General features: G+C 36.1%; 1 protein-coding gene and 1 non-coding gene across 3 annotated transcripts in view; both read left to right on the plus strand.

Annotated features, from left to right (window-relative positions):
* Nucleotides 1-311: 311 nt before the first annotated feature.
* Nucleotides 312-24,078, plus strand: part of MTF2 (metal response element binding transcription factor 2) — a 59,634-nt gene continuing 35,867 nt past the window's right edge. Inside the window, exon 1 of one of the 2 annotated variants that reach the window (XM_006190904.2) lies at nucleotides 312-597. In XM_006190904.2, the coding sequence (XP_006190966.1) occupies nucleotides 593-597 (5 nt within the window). In that variant the 5' untranslated portion in view covers nucleotides 312-592. The remainder of the gene's footprint in view (nucleotides 598-24,078) is intronic. The other variant, XM_006190908.2, reaches the window with a different exon arrangement.
* Nucleotides 21,141-21,275, plus strand: LOC116666124. Its single transcript, XR_004322974.1, has one exon. It is a non-coding gene; the product is annotated as a small nucleolar RNA SNORA70 (small nucleolar RNA).

The raw sequence follows: 24,078 nt of genomic DNA on the forward strand, positions 1-24,078 counted from the left end.
ATTTAACATTTTCTCCACAGAAAGGAAGTCAGCAGGGCAAGATGTAGGGAGAACCGTCCCCCTCAGAGGAAAAGAACGCACTGTGCAAGTCCGACACGACGCGCTCCTCAGAACAGAAGCAGCAGTGGGAGCCGACTGGCCGCAGCGCGGCGCTCACTATTGTGTTAGCGCCGGCGGCGGAAGGACTTAGTCCCACGCACTGTTAAAGAGTCCTTCTTTGTTCAGCTCCGGCCGCGGAGGCAGGGAGCGGTGTCCTTCCGCGCTCGCCGCGCAGTCCCCGCCCCCTCGCGGCCCTGGAGAGCTGCCATTCGGCGTCGGAGCCGCTCCGCGCTCCCAGAATGCACCGGCAGTCCGCGGGAAACCAAAATGGCGAAGGGTTGCAGTGAAGTGGGCTCTGTCTGAGGCCGGTTAAGAACGCTCACTCTACCCCCCAGCCCTCGTCCCCACGACCTCGGTTTGTTCGTGTGTCTGTGCGGGGTGCCCGGTGGGGCGGGTGCCCAGTAAGTGCTCGGACTCGCAGGGGAAGCGCCCACGGGGTCGTGATTGGTTGTTTTTTCCTGTATGAAGCGGTTGGCACCACTGAAGTGACCGAATGAGGTGAGAGACCTTGGCCTGGGAACCAGGCTCTTCCGGAGGAGGTGGAGGGGGTGGGGAGGAGGAAGAAAGGAAGCAAGTATAAAAGGGAAAGATGGAGGATTGCGGTGGGGGTGGGGGCTCCAGTGTGTGTATGGGGGTGCCTTGCATATGTGTACATATTGAAAAGAATGGATGGAAAGGAGTAGTCAGTTGGGTGGGTACTGGAGAAAATAGGGACTAAAGGAGCGAGCAGGACTTTGGGGAAGTCGGTTGGAGGAACGAGATGAAATGTTGAGACGGGGAAGCTGTGTTTGGAGGGGCAGGAAGGAACCTGGGGGCGGGAGACGGTTGGAGGGGCAGGATGAACCTGGTGATGAGGGGGTGGGGAACGTAGGGGAGGAGCCGTTAGGAAATGGGGACTGAGGGGGACGTGGGGACCAGAGTGAAGGGGTTGCCTGGAACCTTAGGGGGCGCGAAGGGAAGTAGCAGCTTGGAACCGGAGGGTGGTGGAATTGTATGGATTTGGAGATGGGGGTAGAGTGGAAGGGCACGATGGAATACGAGGATAAGGGCGACACTAAGTAGACCCTGAGAGCAAACCCTGAGAGCTTCAAGGGAAGAAGTGGGAGGGAAAGTGTACTGTAGGAGAGAGGGGCCTTATATTCGGAGACCACCAAAAATCTGGGGCAATTCTGCTTAATTAAATTTAACTCATATGCCTGCTCGGTTGTAGATTTGTATTATCGTATTCATTTTTACAACTGAGGTAATTACGATTTAAGGGATGTTAAATAATTTGCCAGGATTTCTTAACATGTTCAGTAGTGCCAGAACTCTTAACTCTGTGTTTTACAGTCTGGCGTCCTTGGTTGCAAGATTTTTTTCTTTGGAAGCAACTAGAGGGAACCGATGGATTTATCGGGGTGATTTGACGAACAGCGAGGGTTCGTGAACAATGGGGAAAGGGATACGGAGTGCTGTTCTATGCTTTAAAGCATCTAACTTTGGTTATAGGTAGAACCCATTTACTGATGGAAATATGGAAACCTAGGTAGGCCTGTGTATAACATAAGAAAGCACCATGTGAGATGTGAGGTCAGTATAGAACTAGAAATATGTAAATAGTGCTTGATTTAATTTGACTCCAGATGCTGCGGTGGTAGTTACTTTCTCCTTCAGATTGATTCCATGTGACTCTTCTGTATACCTTGCCTACAGGCTGGTTTCAATTTCCATGTTTTCATTCTCTCGAGAATTCCTTTTTTGGGCTGTGGACTGCAACGACAGTGAATTTAAAAGTAATGTGGCTAAAGTAAAATGTACTTAAATTCTTAGTGACCTTTTCAGGGATTTGAAATGCTTTAAATGGAGCCATTTTGACTAACAGCTTTATGTGCCTAGTAGCTTTGGCAAGGAAAGAGTTGATTTTAAATTTCTATTCTATTCTTGGTATTTGGAGTGCTACACTCCCCCAAGCATTTGTAGTGATAGTTTGCAAAGGGAGTACAAGGTGAAACTTTTTGTTTTTGTTTTTTTTAGGCTCCTAAATATGAAAGTCTATTTGAATTCACATTTAAAATTTATTCAACTTCAGTTTTTTTTTAAAGTGCTAAAAATATTCTAAAATATTTGAATTAAGAGTGCACCTGCTTCCTGATACTGCGTATTCATGTTACTGGGCATTAACGGAAATCTATACCTATCAGGATGAAATGCACACACAGTTTTAGGCCTTTAAGTATGGAAATCTGGTTAAACTTTTTTTTCTAGCTGAAACAAAATATAATTATATCTGTTACCTCAAAGCTCAACTAGGAAAGGAATTTTATTCTGTATATTTTGCTATGGATCATAAGCTCTTTGATGTCATGGATTATACTTTTAAACATATCTTTTCATTAGATCTTTGACTGAAAGGATAATTTGCTTTATTAATATTTCAGCATAATCTTTACATCTGACTTTAGGAAACTGGCAGTATAGTGATAATCTATTTAACACATGGGGAGATTTGCCTTTGAGGAGTTGCTATGGCCAAAATCTGTAGCTTGGTGTTTTTGAAAGTGAAATTTACCTGTAGTTTTAGTTAGTCTAAACTTCCATGAATGATATTCTTTGGTTGATATTTTTATGCTTTATTTCCCCTGTTCTTCAGGATTTGTTTCTTGCAGCAAAATACAGGATAACACCTAAATTGGAATATGGAAGTTTCCCTGTGGATGTTTTTTATGTATTTGAGTAGTGTTGTCATATAGAACTTTCTTCAGTGATGGCAGTTATCTATATCTGCTCTATCCAGTATGGTAGCCATAGGTACATGTGGATGTTGAACGCAAGAAATGTAGCTGGTGAGACTGAGAATTAAATTTATAATTTAAAATGGCCACATGTAGCTGATGTATTGGATAGCACAGTATTATTGCATCCATTTATTAGAAACTGTGTCACCCATCAACCATGGAAACCACAGGAACGCAAGGGTAAGGAACTATCTTTGAACTAAGGACAAATTCTCGGTACATTTTTAAGATGAAGTATTTTTGTGACACACCATGTTTCTGTCATATCTCTATTTTTATGTAACATTGTAAAAGAATAATGAAGGTAGCAGTGTCTCTGGTCTTTTTAAAATACAAGATTTCTGTTTCCTTTGTCAAAAAAAACAACAAAAATGTATGTTAGAAAAATTATTTTACTTGGCTATTATTAAGAACTTTGTTACTTTTACACATAAAAAATTTTAAACATATACAAAATGAACAGAATTATAATGAACTTTTTTGTATCCTTGCTTGTTTCATCTGTACTTCTACCCACTCCCCACTCCTTTATTTTTATTATTTTTAAAGGTTTTTTTTTTTGAGGTAAAATTTACATGTATTATAACAAATAAATCCTAACTCTACACTGCTAATAATAGTTTTATTAAGATACAATGCACATATTATATTTATTTATACATAATTCACACATAATACCCTTTTAAAGTACAATTCAGTGATTTTTAGTATATCCAGAGTTGTACATCCATCATTATTATCTTATTTTGGAACATTTTCATCACCTCAAAATGAAAGTCTATCCTTTAGCAGTTACTCTCCATTCTTCCCTACCCCTGGCAACCACTAGCCTACATTCTGTGTTTATATTTTGCCTATCCTGGACATTTCATATAAATGGAATCATACATTTTTATGTCTTTTTGTGTCTGGCTTCTTTCATCTAGCATAATGCTTTCAGGGTACATTCATGTTGTAGCATGTATCAGTACTTCATTTCTTTTTATGGCTAAAATATATTTCATTGTATGGATATACTCCCATTATAATTATCCATTCATCAGTTGATGGACATTTGGGTTTTTTCCACTTTTTGGCTATTCTGAATAATGCTGCTATGAACATTCATGTCCAGGGTTTGTATGGACACCTGCTTTCATTTCTCTTGGGGACGTATCTAGGAGTGGGATTGCTGGGTCAGCTAATACCTCTGTGGTTGACATTTTGACCCTGTACCATCTATAGCCTCACCTACAACTGTGAGGCTTCCAGTTTCTCCACGTCCTTGACTGTACTTGTCTATCTCTTTGATTGTAACCATTCTGGTGAGTGTGCAGTGGTGTCTTGTGGTTTTGATTTGCATTACCCTGATGGTTAATATGTTGAGCATCTTTTTCCTGTAGTTATTCGCTTTTTGCATACCTTCTTTGAAGAACTGTCTATTTAGGTCCTTTGCCTATTTCAAAAAATTGGACTATTTATTTTTTTATTGTTGGGTTGTACGCATTCTTTATGTATTTTGGATACAAGTCCCTTATCAGATGTATGATTTGCATTTACTTTCTCCTTTTCTGTGGGTTGTCTTTTCACTTGATGGTGTCCTTTGAAGCACAAAAGTTTTAAATTTTGATGAAGTTTAATTTATCCCTTTTTCATTTTTTTGCTTGTTCTTTTGATGCCATACCTAAGAAACCATTGCCTAATTCCAATACAGTTTCCACAAATGGATATAACTGTGTCTTATACACCTATTGTGTTACAGAATAGTTCTCTCTTTCTAGGAAGCCACATGTAGCCTTTCTTAGTCCTTCCTCTTCATAACACTGTTGTTCACTTTAATTTTGAATAGAACTTAATATAAATGGAATCATGAAGTATGTATATCTGTTAAAATTTTTGTTTTGTAAACCTAGAACTGCAGTCTTAGCTTGAAAAATCCCACTCTGCAAAGGTTATTGTTGTAGTAGTGGCTTAAGAATCTTACATTATATCGTGGCAATCCTAACCAATACTTTGTGTAATGTAAAGGTTTTTTTAACGGCTTATGAATACAGTTCTCAAATTTCGAATAGATAAAACTGAGTAGGGACTTAATGAGTATACCTTCCAAATGTTGCTTAAGATGAGGATTTAAAAATTAGGGGAGCAGGGAATATGAGGGATCCTTGTGATGATGGAAATATTGATATCTTGACTGTACTGATGGTAATATTTTTGGTTGTGATATTACTCTGTAGTTTTCAAAGATGCTACCACTGGGTAAGAGTTACACAGAATCTATTATTTCTTATAACTGCATATAAATCTACAGTTATCTCGTTAAAATGTTTAGTTAAAAAATAAAAATTAGGGGAACAAAGTGGACAAAAGCAGGCATAAGAACAGGGTCCAATTTTGGTTTCAGTCAGCCACGTTATAAAAACAAACTAAAGATGAGCTTTTGTTTTTCTCTACCCTTACTAGTGAAGTTTATATTGCAGAAAAAACTCACAACTTTTTTGTTGTGGTGGTGGGTGGAGTGGAAAGACACAGTTGTCTAATGGGAATTACTGAATATATACTCCGAAGATTTGGGTCTTCACCTAATCTGCTAGCTCTGCAGCTATTTGAGGTTCTTTACCTATAAAATGGGATATTACCTGCCTGTGTTATACACAGGATTTCTGGGAGGGTCAAGGAGAAAGCACTTTATAAAACTCTAGGTGCAATATAATTTTATAGTGTTGTTTTCCAAAATTTTTTTCCAGAAGAATTGTTATATAGAACAAGAGAGCCATGTATACTTATGATGAAGCCTATGCACTAAAAACACCCCATACAACCTTCCTCTCCGGATGATAAGGATGTCTAATACTGAATAACTTATTTTGCCCTATTCATAATTATGACATGTTACCTACCTACCACGTACCCTGTTGAGTATAAATATTTAGAAGTGTTACTGAACTAAATGTTAAATGTTTTGAAAACCATGTTTAGTTAAATTTTGAAAAATACAGGTCCTTGGTGTTTTGGGATGACCAGCATTAACTGTTACAACTGACATCAGATGAGTGCCAGAATTACCCATAGAGCTAGCTAAAGACCGAAAAATAGAACCAAAACAAACGAGACCAATTTCTTAGAACTCACACCCTAGAGATTCTAATTTGAGAGGTTTGGTGCGAGCTTTCGTATATTTTTGTGTTTAAAAATTTTTCTCTCTTGATTTTGTTTTGCCAGGGTTAATAAGTACTAGATTTTGTTCTAGGATCAAGATTAGAAACTTACCATTTTTTATTAAAACATTGCTAAGAGCCATACAAAGGAAAAACTAGTAATAGGAATGTTTTTTATACTTGAAATGAAAAAGAAAAATATTTTAGTACTGTTTCCATCACATTCATTTAAAATATTTTAAATAGGTGATTAGGAGGGGGAAGGTATAGCTCGGGTAGAGTGCATGCCTAGCATGCACAAGGTCCTGGGTTCAAAAGAAATAAATAAACCTAATGACCTCCCCCCAAAATATAAATAAATAAGTAAGTAAATAAGTAAGTAAGTAAGTAAATAAATAAATAAGTAAGTAAATAAGTAAATAAATAAATAGGTGGTTAGTTAATGGAACTTTGTAGTCTGGGAACCTTGTGAACTGTTAAATGTTTTATAAAATCGCATTTAGGTGTTGTGAGATAGAGAATTCTTTCAGGAAGTGTTTAAACAGAGGCTAGATGATCGTTTTATTTAGGGATATTATAAGGAGGGGTTTATTTTTCATTAGGTAGGAAGTAAATGACTTTCTAAGAACTTTGTAAAACTAAAATAAAGGGGAAATGGGTGTAACTTAGTGGTAGAGTGTGTGTTTAGCATGCACAAGGTTCTGGGTTCAATCTGCAGTACTTCCACAAAAAAAAAAAAAAGAAGAAGAAAACCAAAATAAGATTCTAGATGAAATAAGTTAATAATGAGAATTGTCAAGGGGGATAAAATTCTCCAAATCAAGTTTCTCCTGAATATCTTTTAAAATATTTTTTCCTAGGTCTCATAGTCTTTTCCACTTTATGTTTAAATCCATCTCTTACATTTTTCTTTTTCAAAAACAGGCTGCAGAATTTGATGTTATTCCTTTTTTAAGAGTTCTACTGCTGTTCAGTAGAGAGGAACAAGCAAAAGTGGTTATTTGTAAAGATTAAAAGTTTAAAATATTATAGTATAAACTAGTGATTCTCAAATTTTTTGGTGTCAGGACCCGTTTACATTCTTAATTATTGAGGACCTCAAGAATCTTTACATGGTTTATCCCTATCAATATTTGCTGATTAGAATTTAAAACTAAGAAACTTTAAAAATAAGAACATATGTGCACACCTCATTCATCTTAAGAGCAAAATCATCACATATTATATTATATAGCCTCTCAAAAATTCCACTCTAGACTTGTGGGTGAATGAGTGAAGAAGGTACGTAATGTCTTAACATTATTTTGAAATCAGCTATGACTTTGTAGACTTTGTATATCCCCAGGGATTGTACCTTGAGACTTGCTACTCTAGTCTGTTTCTTTAGGGAGTTAGGGTTGTTTCATGCATTGCAGGGTGTTTGGCATTCCTGCCCTCTCCTTAACAAGATTTTTGTCTCTTCATGGAAAAAATCTGAGGTTGTCAAACATGAGCGGCTTCCACTTCCTATCTTCGCATCTACCAACTTAAATATAAATCTACCCATCCTCACATCAGAAGAAATGTACTTTCTTTGATTCAAGGCTAGTCTTTCCCTTAAAGATTTGATTTCTCTGACTTGTGTTTTGTTATTTTTCTTTAACATAGCTTTTAAAATTTTCATTTTTTTCGTATTCCATCTATTGACACTTCATTCCTCCACCTTGTAAGACGAGTATTATAATAAAAGCCCTTTTCTTTATGTTTGTTTTTCTTCCTCCTCCCACCTCTAATTTTTGTCATCTTTACTTTGCTTTTCTGTTTTAAATTTTGACAACATTTAGTATTCTGTTATTAACCATGATTATCTGTGCTTTGTTTATGGGTTGATTCTAAAGATTAAAAATTAATAAACAGCTTTTATGTGATTTTGACCAAGTAAATATTATTGTCTATAGCACCAAATAGTATCATGATTACAGTTCCTTTCTTGTAACATTTTTTTCCCTTAAAATTTCTAACGCTTTTTCATGTTTTATCTGCCTTTGTTTTACTATAAATTTTTCTGGTGTCTCATACTGTCTAGTCTGTTAAATCCTCCTTTTTTCCTCAAACACCTCTCTCTGGAACCCTCTCCCCTCTCTTCCCCCCCTCTCTAATCCAGACTGGTTGCTCTCTAGATTTTTTTTCATGGCTGACTTATGAGACTTCTCTATGTGGCTGTCTTGGGTTGGGTGTGTTGTTTCCTGCATCCCACATTTTTTCTTTCTTGGAGGATAGTTTCTCATTTTGCTAGAGCCAGAGCCTCAAATCATGGCTTGAGATCTTATTTATTTTATATACCTTCATTTTTTTCAAGTTTTGTTTGGTTGGTATGGAATTCTAGCTTGAACTTTATTTTTCTACACAATTTTGAGGCAGTCCATTGTCTTCTAGAATCTAGTGTTGCTCTTAAGTCTAAGTCTGATTCTCATTATTTTGTAGGTAATGATTTTTCTTTTTGGAAGCTTATGGAGTCTTCTGTTTTCAGTGTTATGCAGTTTAATGCAAATTTGGGGTTTTTGAAAATAAGTACTTTGAAAGTCCTATCATTTTGAAAATTTCTATCTCCTTTCAGCCTTGGGAAATTTTCTTTCATTATTATTTAAAAAATAATATTCCCTCATATCTGTTAGGTAGGCTATTACCAAAAAGACAAGAAATAACAAGTGTTGGTGAGGATGTAGAGAAAGAGAACTCTTGTACACTTTATATTCCTTGGTGGGAATGTAAATTGGTGCAGCCAGTATGAAAAACAGTATGGAGGTTCCTCATAAAATTAAAAATAGAAATAACATATGATTCAGCAATTCCATTTCTGGATATTTATTTCCAGAAAATGGAAACACTAACTCAAAAAGATACAGAGTTGACTTGAACAACACAGGTTTGAACTGTGTGGGTCCACCTATATATGTGGATTTTTCCAGTAAATATAGTGCCTGTATTTTTATTTTACAGATCTTTAAATTAACTAAGTGTGAGGAAAAGTTTGTGTTTGATTAGAGTTCTCAATATGTGGAATCAAAAGAACTAGAATTTGAGTCATGATTCTACCCAGAATGTTAAAGCTTCTTGACCTTGGGTGAGTCATTTATCAGTTCTTTTGTTTTTGCTTTTTATTTTTTTAATTTCTGATTTTTTTTATTGAGGTATAGTCAGTTTACAATGTTGTGTCTATTTCTGGTGTAAGTTCCTTTGTTTTTGAGGCAGAGATAAACAGCACTCAGATTTTTGATTATGTAATACAGTGGGAGTGGGGGTTGATTGGCACCCCTAACCCCCAAGTTGTTCAAGGGTTAACTGTATATACAATATACCTCCTATATTCGTTGCAGCATTATTTATAATAGCTAAGACATGGAAGCAACCTGAGTGTCTTATCAATGGATGAAAGGATAAAGATAATGAGGGGTGTGTGTGTATGTGTGTGTGTGTGTGTAACAAAATATTTTTCAGCCATTAAAAAAAAAGAATGACATCTTGCAGTTTCTGACAGCATGATGGATGGACCTCTAGGGCATTATGCGAAGTGAAATAAATCAGAGAAATGATCTCATTATATGTGGAGTCTAAAACAAGAACAACAAAAAGCAAGCTCAGAGATACATGATAGATTGATGGTTGCCAGAGTTGTGGGGTGTGGGTGTGGGTTGGACAAAATGAGTGGAGGGGGTCAAAAGATACAAACTTCCAGTTATAAAATAAAGTCATGGGGATGTAATCTACAGCATAGTAACTGTAGTTAATAATACCATATTGCATATATGAAAGTTGCTAAGAGAGTAGGTCTTTTTTTTAAAATTATTATTTTTTTTAATGGAGATACTGGGAATTGAACCCAGGAATGCATACATGCTAAGCATGCACTCTACTACTGAGCAATTTCCCTTCCCCCAAGAATAGATCTTAGAAGTTGTCATCACAAGAAAAAAAAATTAGAACTGGTGACTGGTGTTTACTAGACTTACTGTTAAGTAGACTTAGTGCTAACTGATGTTAACTAGACTTTTATTATCATTTCACAATATATACAAATATCAAATCATGTATATCTGAAACTAATATAGTGTTATGTCAATCATATCTCAATGGAAAATAAACATTAACTAGCAAAAATAAATAAAAAGATGCTATGAAGGTGTGTTTCTAGATGTAGAAAGATGTTCCTAATATATTAAATTTTTAAAAGGGCATATTACAGAGCGGTATGCAAAGCAGACCTAATTTTTGGAAATGAAAATGTATACATGGATCAAAAAAATTTTTTTTGTCCTATGTATTCTCTCTTTGTTGAAGGCCTCTTTTTATATTTCCATTTCCTTGATCATTTACCTGCTCCCACAAATAATCTGGGGACATTTTTGTTGACTAATTTTTTCAATTTGGTTAAGGTTTTCTGAATCATATTTTTAATTTCAAGGAGCTCATTCTTGGACTTTGTTCATTTTTTACATCGTCATATTTTCAATTTTTGGATGCAACATATCCTTGATTTTCTTTCTTTTTATTCTAATTAGACTTTAAGTTCTCACCTGTTCCCTAGATTGTTTTGTTTGGAGTCTGTTTTCTTGGGCTTTGCCTTTTATATTGTAGTTTTTCAATTTGTGTTAAATTAGGAGGCTTGCTTGGGTACCTGGCAAGGCAGGCTTTAATTTAGGATGAAATGTGGGGTGCTAGCTCCTTTTTGATTCTCTTGATGCCAGAATGTGAAAGGCTTTACTTTAGGACACCAGCACTCATTCACCCTTCTTAGTTCTTTTCAGAAGCTTTTCTTGTGAGGTGAACCCTCAGTTTTTTTCCTTCCTTTGCTCCCAGGGCCAGCTGCAAGTCATACCAATGATGGTTAGATGTAGAGGAGGCAGGCAATCCTTGAGATGCCACTCAAGAATGACGGCATCTCAGGTCATGGGGAGATATATTTAAAAATAGCCCCTTCCTCCCCTCAGTGAAAGGGGGAAAGGGAGTAGAAATAAAATTAGTGGGATTTTCAGGAGCATTGGGCCAAGGTGGAAAAAAAAGATGAAGAAATACAGTTGGCCCACATATCTGTGGGGTTCTGTGTTCATGGATTAAACCAACCTCAGATTGAAAATATACAGGAAAAAAATTCCAAAAAGTTTCAAAAAGCAGAACCTGAATTTGCCTTGCATTGGCAGCAAGTATTTACATAACATATACATTGTATTTGATATTATAAATAATCTAGAGATGACTTAAAGTATATGGGAAAATAGGTTATATGCAAATACTATACCATTTTATATAAGGGACTTGAGCGTCCTTCGATTTTGGTATCCAGAGAGTAAGGGGAAAGGGGATGGGGGTGGAACCAATACCCTGTGGATACTGAGAAGCTTGTACTCTTTGTAAGTTCCAAACATGACAGGTAAATCCTTTATGGTCTGATTCTTGACAGCTTCATCTCACAAGAATAATGAGAAATAATAATTGCCGTGATTAGAATATTGGGGAGTGGGAATGAGGGTTGTATGAGAATTTAACTTGTGAAAGCATTTTATATTTGGAAGGGATTTAGACTTTATTCGTTTGACCAATGTGTTTTCCTAAACTTAATTTTGTTACCAAAACTATTTCTTGCCATATCTGAATATCTTCATTATTATTTATTAAATGGTTTTCTTTATATTAACTTTAACTCATTTAGCTTTATTCTAATACCTATCAGTTTAGGGTTAAAAGAATTTTTAATACACACCAAAATAATTACATAAAATGAAAAATGCCTTTTCCTGCCAAGATATTTATTACAACTCTTTGTATTTCATCAAATATCAGATGCCAACAATTGGAAGATGTGCTATTATTTGATATATCACTAAGAGAGAAAAATCCCTATTAATTAAGCTAGAACATGGTGCTTGTGCAGAATTTTTACTTTATGCTGATTGAAAAACAGCTTTTTATTATCTGTCATTCTTGTATAAAAATAAAAAGGGAAGTATAAAGTATATTGGGTTAAGGTATTCCCATGACTTCTTCCTGTTAAAAATTTGCTTGTTTTGAATCACTTTAAAAAATAAGTTTTATTGAGATACTTCATATGCCATTATATTTCACCCTTTTAAAGTGTATAATTCAGTGTCTTTTTTTAATTCATATAGTGTGGAATCATCACTGCTATCAAATTTTAGAACATTTCATTACGCCCAGAAGAAACCCCATTCTAATTACCATTCATCCTCCATTTCCCCCTCCTCCACCTCTAGCTCCTGACTGCCACGAATCTACTTTGTGTGTTTACATTTTACCTATCCTGGACATTTCTTATAAGCACACTCAGGTATTTTATTGCCTTCGGTGTCTGGCTCTTTCACTTAGCATAATGCTTTCAGGGTACATTCATGCTGTAGCATGTATCAGCACTTCATTCCTATTCATGACTGAAATGTATCTCATTGTATGGATGTACTCCATTTTGTTTATCCATCAGTTGATGGACATTTGGTTTTTTCCCACTTTTTAGCTATTCTGAATAATACTGCTGTGAACATTCATGTATAGGGTTTGTGTGGACATGAGTGTTAGTTTCTCTTGGGCACGTATCTAGGAGTGGGATTGCTGGGACAGCTAATGCCTCTGGGTTTAACATTTTGAGGAAGTGCCAAACGTTTTCCAGAGATCCTGCACTCTTTTACAACCTCACCTGGAACTACAAGGCTTCCAGTTTCTCCACATCCTTGCCTGTGCTTGTCTGTCATTTTGATTGTAAACATTCTAGTGGGTGTGCAGTGGTATCTCAGTGTGGTTTTGATTTCCATTATCCTGATGCCTAATATGTTGAGCATCTTTTTCCTGTAGTTATTGGCCTTTTGTATACCTTCTTTGAAGAATGTCTATTCAGGTCCTTTGCCTATTTTTAAAAAAATTGGATTATTTGTCTTTTTATTGTTGAGTTTTAAGTGTTCTTCATGTATTTTGGATACAAGTCCCTTATCAGAGTTATGATTTGCATTTACTTTCTCCTTTTCTGTGGGTTGTCTTTTCACTTGATGGTGTCCTTTGAAGCACAAAAGTTTTAAATTTTGATGAAGTTTAATTTATCCCTTTTTCTTTTTTTATTTTTGCTTATGTTTTTTGTGTCATATTTAAGAAACTGTTGCCTAACACAAGATCACAAAGATTTACTCCTATGCTTTTTTTCTGAGAATTACATAGTTTTAGCTACTACATTTATTCTATGACACATTTTGAGTTAATTTTTGTATATGGTGTGAGGTAGGTGTCCAGCTTTAGTCTTTCACATGTGAATACCAGTTTCCCAGAACCATTGGTTCAAAAAACTCTTCTTTCCCCATGGAATTGTTTTGACAGTGTTTTCAAAGCTCAGTTTACCATAAATGTAAGGGTTTATTTCTGGACTCTCAATTTCATTCCATCAATCTATGTGTCCTTACGCTTGTATCATAAGGTCTTGATTATTGTTGCTTTAAGTTCTAAAATTAGGAAGTGCTTACACTGGTTTTTGTTCTTTTTCAAGGTTTTTTGGGTATTTGGGGTTCCTTGCTTTATGTGAATTTTAGGCTCAGTCTGTCAACTTCTGCAAAAAAGGCAGCTGGGATATTGGTGAATATTGCATTGCATTTGTAGATCACTTTGGGAAATACTGCCATCTTAACCATGTTAACATCTATGAACATGGGATGTCTTTCCAATCATGTAGGTCTGATTTGATTCTTTGTTGTGTAGTTTTCAGTGTACAAGCCATCCACTTTTTTGTTAAATTTATTCTCAAGTATTTTGTTCTTTTTGGTGCTATTGCAAATGGAATTTTTTCTGTTTCATTTTCTCATTGTTCATTGCTAGGTTATAGAAATGCCATTGATTTTGTAAATCTTGTGTCTGCAATCTTGCTGAACTGATTTATTAGTTCTGATTTTTTTTATGTGTGTATTCTAAATCACTACTTGAGTTTTATAGCATAGTTTTCCCTCAGTATCAATTTGGTGCCACCATGAATATTGGTGACAGTATTTCTTAAATTAATCTATGTAAGAATTAAAATAATTGTATAAAAATTGGTGTTGGGCTGTGTTGCAGGTTTATAGTTAAGTAGAGCACGTCTTTTCCTGATTCTCACTTAAGGAAACCAGCTGTGTACCCCAACTTCTTCTAAAATCATTTGTTTTTCTGGAGGTTTAAAAGATGCCTCAGTATTTTCTTTAATATTTTCTCCCCAGTGGCTCCTAATACCCATTCTTTGTACTATGATGCTGGTGCTCTTAGTGTGTGCACATGCATTGGCTGTGAGGAGTGCTTTGCTGCTGCTGCTGCTTGGCTTCTTAGTGATTAGAAGATACCATTAGTTGTAAGACTGACCTGCATTTCATAGAGTTAAGATGTGAAAATTGTATGTCCTATAGTTAATGACTTCTTTAGGCATAGGGCCCATTGAAGCTCTTTAAGCAAAGGAGTGAGTGGTTAGAACAGTTTCCTTACTGCAAACTGAAAGTGCATTAAATAAGCAATGGGGTTAGTGGCAAGATCAGTTAGGAGTCTGTGGTAATAGTGCAGATGAGAGCTGTTAATGACTTGAAATAAGGCAGTGGTTTTAGGCAGTATTTGAGAGGTGGTCTTTAAGGAGGAATCAGCAGGGTTGGTGAATATTTGGTTAGGGAAGAAGGAGAAATCAAGAATAACAAATTTCTAGGTTGAGAGATGATCAGATAGTGATGGTATTAACTGAGATAAGGAGTACTGGAGAAAGGGGAGGAATTTGAAGAAAATGTTAGTTTTGTTAAGTTAAAGGTGCTAGGCAAATCCATTTTGAGATGTCTAGTGGGCAGTTGGAAATAAGGGTCTGAATCTTGTGAGATAGGATGGGGCCAGAGATAAAAGATTTCAAAATTGTCAGCTGACAAAAATTAGATGAACCATAAGAACATGACTATATAGGACAAGCAAAATATGTAGAACAAGAAGAGGGAACCCTAGGCAATTCCACCATTTAAAGAGTTGGCAAAGGAGGAAGAATCAGTACAGGAAAAGTCAGATGGAGGGAGAAGAGTCATGTACTAGCGGTGAGGGTTATCTCAGAAACTAAGAGAGGTGAATTTCAAGCAGTAGGTCATCTTCATCAATTACTATGTAAAGATTTGGGTACAATGAAAGCTGAAATTAGAGCATTGTCTGGTATTTGGTCATTTGGAGGTCTGACGCAACTTAAAAAGTAATCAGAACTGTCAGCTTGCTTTGGATTAAGTGGAATGTGATTTTTTTCAAGTTTATTAGTGAAAAGAAAGAAAAATGGAGATATAATTTGTAAAGACTTTTGTTGTTTTGTTTGTTTTTAATTTGATTTTGGTTATGGCAGATTTACACCAAGAAGAATTGTAGATTTAAAATAAAGGAAATAATTAATAAAATGAGATTCTCAATGTCAGATCTCTAATACTAGAGAGAAGAGGTATGACCTTCTTGGAGAAGCAAATTAGGTACTTGCTTTTGTGGATAGGTTTAGGGGGAAAGGGATGAGGAGAAAGTTGAGGAATTTAATGTTTGTAGCTTCTGTTTTCTCTGGAGTAAGACTCTACCTTTTGAGTGAAGGAATTGAGCACCCCAGTAGACCTGCCATCAAGTTCCTCTTTCTGAAGGTGTATACAAAGCAGAAATGATTACAGTGTTTTTTAAAAGTGGTTTGTTTTTTTTTTGGTGTGTGTTAGTAACTTAGTATGTATGTCTAATTACAGCACCTAGAGTGCCTTTATGGACACTTGTACCCCTCTAATGACAGTCTGAGGACTTTTTTTTTTTCCTGAGGTCTTTTTGATAGCAGTTCATAGACTGTCCATTAGACAGAAGAGTAGTTTATGCAGCTCTGGTTAAGAACACTTACCTAGTACTAAAAGTACATTTATACTAAATTTCAAAACATTCTCATCATAATATAGTTTTGGATCCTAATGACATTACCTCTTAATTACAAGTTAACATCAACAACTCAGCATGACTTAATCATGTGTCAGCAACCCAACAGCTGTTGGGTACTCATCCTGAAAAAAGTACTGTACTTCGGTGCTATGTGCTGTGGAGAATTCATTTTCTTATTTGTTCAACAAATATTATTGAGTACCTTATATGTAGAGTGTAGTCTTAGATGCTAGAGATGCATTGTGGAACAACATGGACATTTTCACTCTTTTTGTGGAGTATGCCATATTTTGGAGGAGGGAGTGGGAAGGAAGACACAGACATACACACAGTAAACAAGTAAACACACAATATCACTTACATAGTGTTTTTATTAAAACTGTTTAACCTGACTTTAATCTTGAGTGAACAAGATACATCCAGAATGCGTAGCATGCTACCAAGACAGCTGACTTGAAAAAATGTCCTGGGTTAAAAATACAAAACTGAACAAGAAAACAACAAGGATACAGTTAAGACTAAAGGAGACAAAAGATACATGACAAATGCAATGAGTGAACCTTGACTAGATCCTAGATTCTAAAAAAAGCTTTAAAGAACATTTTTGTGTCAGATAGGAGAATTTGTACTGTACATCAGGCGATGCTATTAATGTTAAATTTGCTGGGTATGATAATGGCCTTGTGGCTATATAAGAGAAAGATCATTGTTTTAAGGGCGTACATGCTGGCATTTACTGATGGCGTGTCATAGTATCTGTATCTTTCAAATGGATCAGCAAAAAAAGTGTGTATGTGTGTGAAAGAGGGAGAGAAAAATGTGAAATATTAATTGGTGAATCTAGGTGAAGAGTATACTAATGATTATTATATTTTGATTATATTTGGCAATTTTAAAAATAAAGAATTTAGAAAAATTAATTATGTTATAATATGTACTTTAAAGAACAAGAATTCTCTGATAGAGAGTATTTTAGAGGGTGACTATTGTCACGTAATTACTTAATAGAATCAGCTATTCAAAGAGTGGAGGAGTTGGGGCAGGCTTTTGAGATTCGGCACAATATGTATGAATGTCAGGGTGAGAAAGATCTTTGCTTTGAAGAATTGAAAGGAGACGTGTATGGCTAGATCTTGAGATGCAAAGATGTAATACTCTATGGGAGGAGAACACTAACTATTTGTAGCATTTTCAGTCTCATAAATAGCCTAATGTCCCAGTTTTGTTTGTGTTTGAACTATTTATAAAATCCTTTTGTATTTATCGGTATGAGACTCTTAAATGCAGAGGCTTGAAAGAGTAAACTAGAGACAGTTGTCTTTGAGCTTTTTATTGTGTCAGAATCAGGGCCAGCCAGCTATTCCTATCCCAGGAAACTTAACATCCAAGTTGAAGCATCTCCAGAAAGGCATTTCATCACTGGTAAATTAGGCTTGTAAAAGCCTTGTGGCTAAATATACTATGGACAAGAGGCTTGTTAGTGGCAGTGAATGACCTGATTTCACCATTTGTTAAGTCTGAAAATGTTCTTGGCCTTCCCAGGGTATTTTGTGACTTCAGTTCATAATTGAGATCTAAAATGACAGATATCTAGAATAACTTTGTTTCAAAGACAGTGTGACTTTCTTCAGAACTTCAAGGAAATGATTTTATTTCTGAGTTACGGGTTTCTTACTTGTTAAAGGAAATAGTCTCCCTTTCCTATCTTATGGCATCGTTATTAGGAGAAAATGAGATGTGAATGCTCTTGAGAAAGTTAAACACTATAGTAAGGTGAAGGTGTTTTCAAGCCCTTTAAAATCTATTCAGCTACCCAAGATCCTGTTCATGCTTTTTGGAATTGTACCTTTTTAACTGTAGGGCAGAGTTAGTGGCTTGCAGCAAGAATACCTCAGTTCTATTTGGCCTTAGGACCAAATTCTGCAGGATTGTAATGAAAATTCTGAACTTTCCAATCCGTTCATTTTTGCCTGTATTGATAGTGGAGTTTCATTTACGTATTGCAATCAACCTTACCAGTTTTGGACTTGAACATGAATGAATATTTATACTTAACTCATAGTTATCTATGGTTTTTATGTACATTAATAGCATTATTGGTTTCGGTGTTCTATATCTGTGGTTACCTACTGTCTGTTGCATATTGCATGATAACTAATCATCTCACAACCAGTGTATCATCAGGGATCTGCAAACTAATATTATTAGCAAATACTAAAATGTCATTGTGAAATTCTGTGTCATTTACAATTTTCTTAAAGTTATGATCTTTTTAAATAGTTTAAAAAATCTTTTTGTGATCACAAAATATTACACACTTGCAAAAGCCTGAACATACAGAAGTTTTGGGAAAGTGCCGAGATGGCGGAGTAGAGGGACTCACAGCTCGCCCTCTTCCACAAATAGACCAAGAATTATATCTATAGACCCATTGAATTGCACGGAACACCTACTGAACTGTGGCAGAGTTTTCTCTCGCTTTGAAATACAGGAGGATTCCTCACAAAAACCTATAAGCAACAAGTTTATACTGTATAGCACAGGGAACTTCAATATCTTGTAGTAACCTGTAGTGAAAAAGAATATGAAAACAAATATATGTATGTATATGTATGACTGAACTATTATGCTGTACACCAGAAATTGACACAACATTGTAAACTGACTATGCTTCAATTAAAAGAAAAAGTTTTCTATTAAACTGATACTTTATCCTAAATTTTACGGTATTTAAATGTATTTTATATAATTTCATGAAGAGAGCCAAAGCCACACTCATTGAAACTGTAAACACTTCTGTCATTGCCTGACCTGTTAGGTAGCTAAACTATTTTTAATTCTAGAGGGTACAGGCCAAACCTGAGGTTGGGGTGGAGAATTTGCCTCTGCTTTTAGTTTCAGTCTTCAAGTGAAATGAAATTAAGTGCAGTTTAAAAAGAGTTTTTACTTTTTGTGTAGTAGAATGTGTGCATGCATAGGATAGTGCTGTTTGCCTGATGGATGGAGGTTTTATTTACTAGTATGTGTATTGGTTGAGTATAGGCTTTTATTAATTTATTCAAGAGATAATTAATTACCTCCCTTGTGCTGGATACTATATAAAGTTTTAGAGACATAGTGATAAGCCACGTATTTTCTTTCACTTGTAATTTGAAATGCAAATTCCATTTGTTTGGAATGATTAGGTCATAAGTTTCTAGAAAATTGATTCTGCTTTTAATATGTTTGACACAGAAGATTCAGACTTACTCATCAGTGTATGAAAGTAACAATAGGTTTTTTAGAATATGAATATTTATGGTTAGTAAATAATCTAATTTCAACAACTTCTTCATTCTTGTAACCAATAGCTTGTATTAATGCTCAAATTTTTCCCACCTTGAAAAGTCCTTTAACCTTCATGAAGAGCTAAGCTTTTAGAAAGAGTAAGCTAAACTCAGCCTTCCAGTCTTTACTTCTGAACCCCATATGGTCTGACATTTAAGCTCAGTGATCATTGGTGACTTTGAAATTGTTAACAGTTTTTATTACTCATTTTACCTAACCTATTAGGTACATCTGATACACTATTTTCTGCTTTTTCTTAGTTGTCTTTACTTGTTTTTTTATGATAGTTTTCTCTATTGGTTATCTATTTCTGTGGTGACTCCTTTTCTTAGAGGATTCTTTTGCCCATCACTTGAATAAAACAATTTCCTTAATTTTTTTCTTTTCTAATATAGTTAATTTTAAGACTTACCTAAGTACTGCTTTAGCTACATCCTAAAAGTTTTAATATATGGTATTTTTGTAATTGTTCAATTCAAAATGCTTGATATTTTCCATTATGATTATTGCTTCTTTGTCCCATGGTTTATTTAGAAGTATGTCTTGATTTTTAAACTTTTAAGTTAAATTTTTTATTGATTTTTTTTTTAGTTTTATACCATTGTAGTTAGCTTGAAATTTGTTGAGACTTGTTTTATGGCTCTGTATATGGTCAGTGTTTATAAATATTTTGTCTAACAGACATCCTTTCTTGGATGAAACATAGATAATTTAATCTTGCTACTGTTTTTCCTCCTAATTTTTCTCATGCCATTTTTTTGGTTTCCCAAGTTGAAAACCTGGGAGTTATTCTCAATTTTTCCTTTGTTCTTAATATCATATCGAGTTAATTCTTAGTATCTGTCCAGTCCACTTGTAAAATTATTTCATGGTCATTCTATGATAATTAAAATAAAACCTTGGAAAATGTAAAGTATATGAATTAGGTTACTCAAAACCCTACTACCCAGGGCCTTTTTTTCACTCCAGTTTCTTTGTGGTCCTTATTCATGTTATTCTTTTCTTGTTCGTAGATTGTTGTAGAGTTATGAGAGTTCTCATCTTTTGTCTCCTCTGAATGCATTTATTCATTTATTTACGTTAATTCATTCAGCCAGTATCAGAAACCTGTTATGGGCTAGATCCATGGAATGCATAGCAGTGAACTAGACAGAGAGGGAAGATCTTTAAACCTTTATAACTTGGGCCTTTTTCATTTGTCCACTGTTATCTTTGCCACTTACTCTCTGTTGTAATTTGAGCTGTAACTACACTGAAGTTTTGGTCCTAGAAAACTGTGTTGTCTTTGAACTTTGTGCGTTTGCATATATTCCCTAGGCTTACGAAGCCCTCCTGAAGTTCGTCTGGGAAACTACTAATCTTTCAGGTTAATAGCTGAGTGCCAATGAAGTCTTGACTGACCTTGTTTCTTGCTCCTGGATAGATTAGAAATTCTTTTTGAGTCTATTAAGTATAGGAATTCTGTTACATTGTTTTTGTATGCCTTTTTGTTTCCCCACTTAGGCTGTGGGTCCTTGGTATTATGTCATATATTCTTTCATACTTGTTTCTCTTACCACCTAGCACAGTACCTGGCGCGTTACAGGCATTCAGCAAATATTTACTGAATGACCACAGCCATATAGTTTAAATTAAATCAGATTTTCCTTAACTTTTATTGGACTCTTCTTCAAAACAGTTTGGGGACTGGGCTGTTTTGGTTGCTTAAATGATCTGGTTAATTAGAAAGTATATTGTTCTGATATACAGTTTTCAGCTTTCAGCAAGTAGAGACAAAAGTGTATGAGTTAGCTGTTTAATGAGTCTGTATTTTTGCATATAATCCATTATAAGGGGATTAGAATTCCAAGTCAGCCAGTCTATAATTTGTCGTATAACTTACTTGTAATGTCTGCAGCTAATTAAGCCGACTGTGCTCTTTTCCTTGTGGGGGCCCAGTGTGCAGTGGCTGCAAACAGCAGCTTCTTTGGTAGTGTATGCAGCCTGTTGCCTGTATGGGTTGTGCTAAGGGACCTTGGAGACATCCTTTCCCAGTGGACATTCATGTCTGGCATGTTGTTCCCAACCTAGGCTCCAGAAAGGTGTGGTGCTTTTGGAAAGCCCCAGAGCACATGTTGGCTAAGTCATCATGTCCATCTGTACCAAGCTGTGGAACAAGGAACATGTGATTGAGGCCCTATGCAGGGTCAAGTTTAAGTTCCCCGGCCACCAGAAGATCAACATCTTTAAGAAATGGGGATTTACTAAATATAATGCAGATGAATTTGAAAACATGGTAACAGAAAAGCAGCTCATCCCACATGGCTGTGGGGTCAGATACATCCCTAATCATTGCCCCCTTGACAAATGGCAGGCCCTGCACTCATGAGAGCCTTGGCGCCATCCCCTCCTTACTCATGCCCATAAAAAAAACCTACGTTCCTTGTAAAAAAAAAAACAACAAAGTATTTGTAATGTTCCTAATCCTTATTGCACATAATAATGGTTTCAAGATTCAACCTTGTGCTGTAACTGAATGTGTGTTGCTCAGTGTTGCCCAGCAGTAGAACTAAGGTATCTGCTGATTCTGAGCCACTAGTAGCAACCCTGACCAGGTGTTCCAGCGAGGTGAAGGAGGAGAGGATAACAGCCACAGGTGGTAGAAGTATGGACACTCCCCACCACACCCAGTTGTCTGGCCCTTCAGGTAAAGAATGTGGAGGGGGTTCTGAAGAAAGACCTTCACATCTTGGCATTTAGAGGTTTCCAGTCTAAGTGTTGACTTCCCATCTAGCCACCCTAAAGCAAAGCTCATCAGACTGGATAACATATGAAACTGCATAACGTATGGAGAATTCCCATATAAATTCTTATAACCTCAATTTGAAGTGTTAGTGGATAACTGAGGATCATTCAATAATTGAGAAAAGTCTGCTGCGTGAAAGGAGAGCCCAAAAGAAACAGAAGAAATGATCCCTGAATGAATAGGTAATAAAAAGGGTTTACTGAGAGCTGAACAAGTATGATTGAAGGAAAAGTCTCCATCTAAACACATCCTTAGGAATTTTAAAGACAACTATGATAAGGGAAGTACCTAAAAAATTCCTAAAGGGAAAAAATCGGTAACCTACCAAGGAGAAAAAATCAGAACAGCATCAGATTTTTCATCATCAATGCTGAGTGCTGGATGTAGTATAGGAATACCATCAGACTTTTGAGGGAAAATTCTTTTCAATATAAATTTCAGTATCCAGAAAGCTATCAGTTGTGAAGGTAGGACTGAAATAGTGTGATACATAAAGATTCAGAAAATTTAGATGTACACATCTTTTTATTGCAAGCGTCACTGCTCCAGCATAAGAGTATGTGTTCGAGAAAACAAAGTGATAAGGCAAACTTCAAAGATGACAGGGCTGAGAGGGTAATCAATGCAGATTGGTACAGGAACACGGAGAACTCTAGAAGCTGGAGTTACCTGTGGAAATAAGAACAGTGTGAAATTATCCCTGACAATTTGAAACAAGGTGACAATAAAGGGGCATATTAATAAGCAATTTTGGGAAAAATAAAAAGTGAGTAAGAAAGATTGTTTAACAAATGTATGCCATTTAGCTTTGCAGTGATTAATATTTAACAGTTTTAATTAAGTAAAACTTTATTGATTTAATGAAAATAGTCCAGTAAGATTTATAGAGAAAGGGAGTTAGTGATATAATTTTTTATAATAGTCAGATCTGAAATTGATCAGTTAAAAAAGAGAAATATAAGCACGTTATTTAGAAATACAGTGGTGCCTCCCAGAAGAAAGAGCTGAAAGCACCAGACTCAGGAGAGCAGGACTGGATTGTGGAAAGGGGTTGGTGGGGAACTACTGCATTTCATTTTAATCCTTTCTGTACTTGATTTTTTTAAAGTATGCATTATTATGTCTTTATTATTTCTGAAACTAAGGATTTGTGTAGAACAACCATTAGGCTGCCTGCTTTATACTTTCTGTCCTGTAGGTCTGACCCTGGTCCCCTTTGGTGTTCTACTTTCATTGAAATCACAGCCGGAAAGAAAGCAGCCAGTCTCAGGCTTTATTTTACTATCCTTGCCTCAAGAGATAAAAGAGAATTCCTCCCTCAATGCTTTAATGCCGGGCCAAGCTTTGGTAGACTGCCTTCTGCTTCCCTTGTACCTGTGCTCTGCTTTGACCATCCGTGGCCTCGTGAATTTAACTGTATGTATGTGAAAGGCCCCACCGAAAGTGGCATCATTGTTAGGTTACGTTATATACTTCGTATGTAATATACCCACACATGTGCTACTTTTCCTGGGGAAGGGAAGACATTGTGGGAAAGAGCCTGGGAAGGATGGCAGCTTTTGCTCTTGAACGAGGTGAGATTGATCAGGACCTGTGACGCTTGGGGTTAGGATGACAGCAGAATAGGTTTTTCCTACCCTTTCTCCTTTAGCAGTACTGTTCTCTTCCGCCAGTGCATATTTTTTTGACTTTGTGGATTGGAGTGAGTAAGAGGGTGGGAGTGCTCCAGTGGGAGGTGGCAGGGTGAATTGGGACTAGGTCTTTCTTCCTTTCCTTTCTTTGCTGCCAAGTGATACTTCATGGGTTGAAGATTAGTGGCATGGGTGCCAGAGACATGATTGTAGTGGATTTATCATGGCTTATTGGGTTTGTCAGAGAAGAGGAGGGAAACCTTAAGCAGCGCAGTTAGAGGGATGAAAGTTCCTGCTAGGGAGGTGAGTCCTTTGGCTCTTAGATACTGCCTTTTAATTAAATTACCAGTTACTACTGGTAATGTACTGATTATTTATTGTGTTCCTACTACATTCTGGGCCCTGTGCTAGGT

This window comes from Camelus ferus, chromosome 9 (assembly GCF_009834535.1).
Source record: "Camelus ferus isolate YT-003-E chromosome 9, BCGSAC_Cfer_1.0, whole genome shotgun sequence".
NCBI lineage: Eukaryota > Metazoa > Chordata > Mammalia > Artiodactyla > Camelidae > Camelus > Camelus ferus.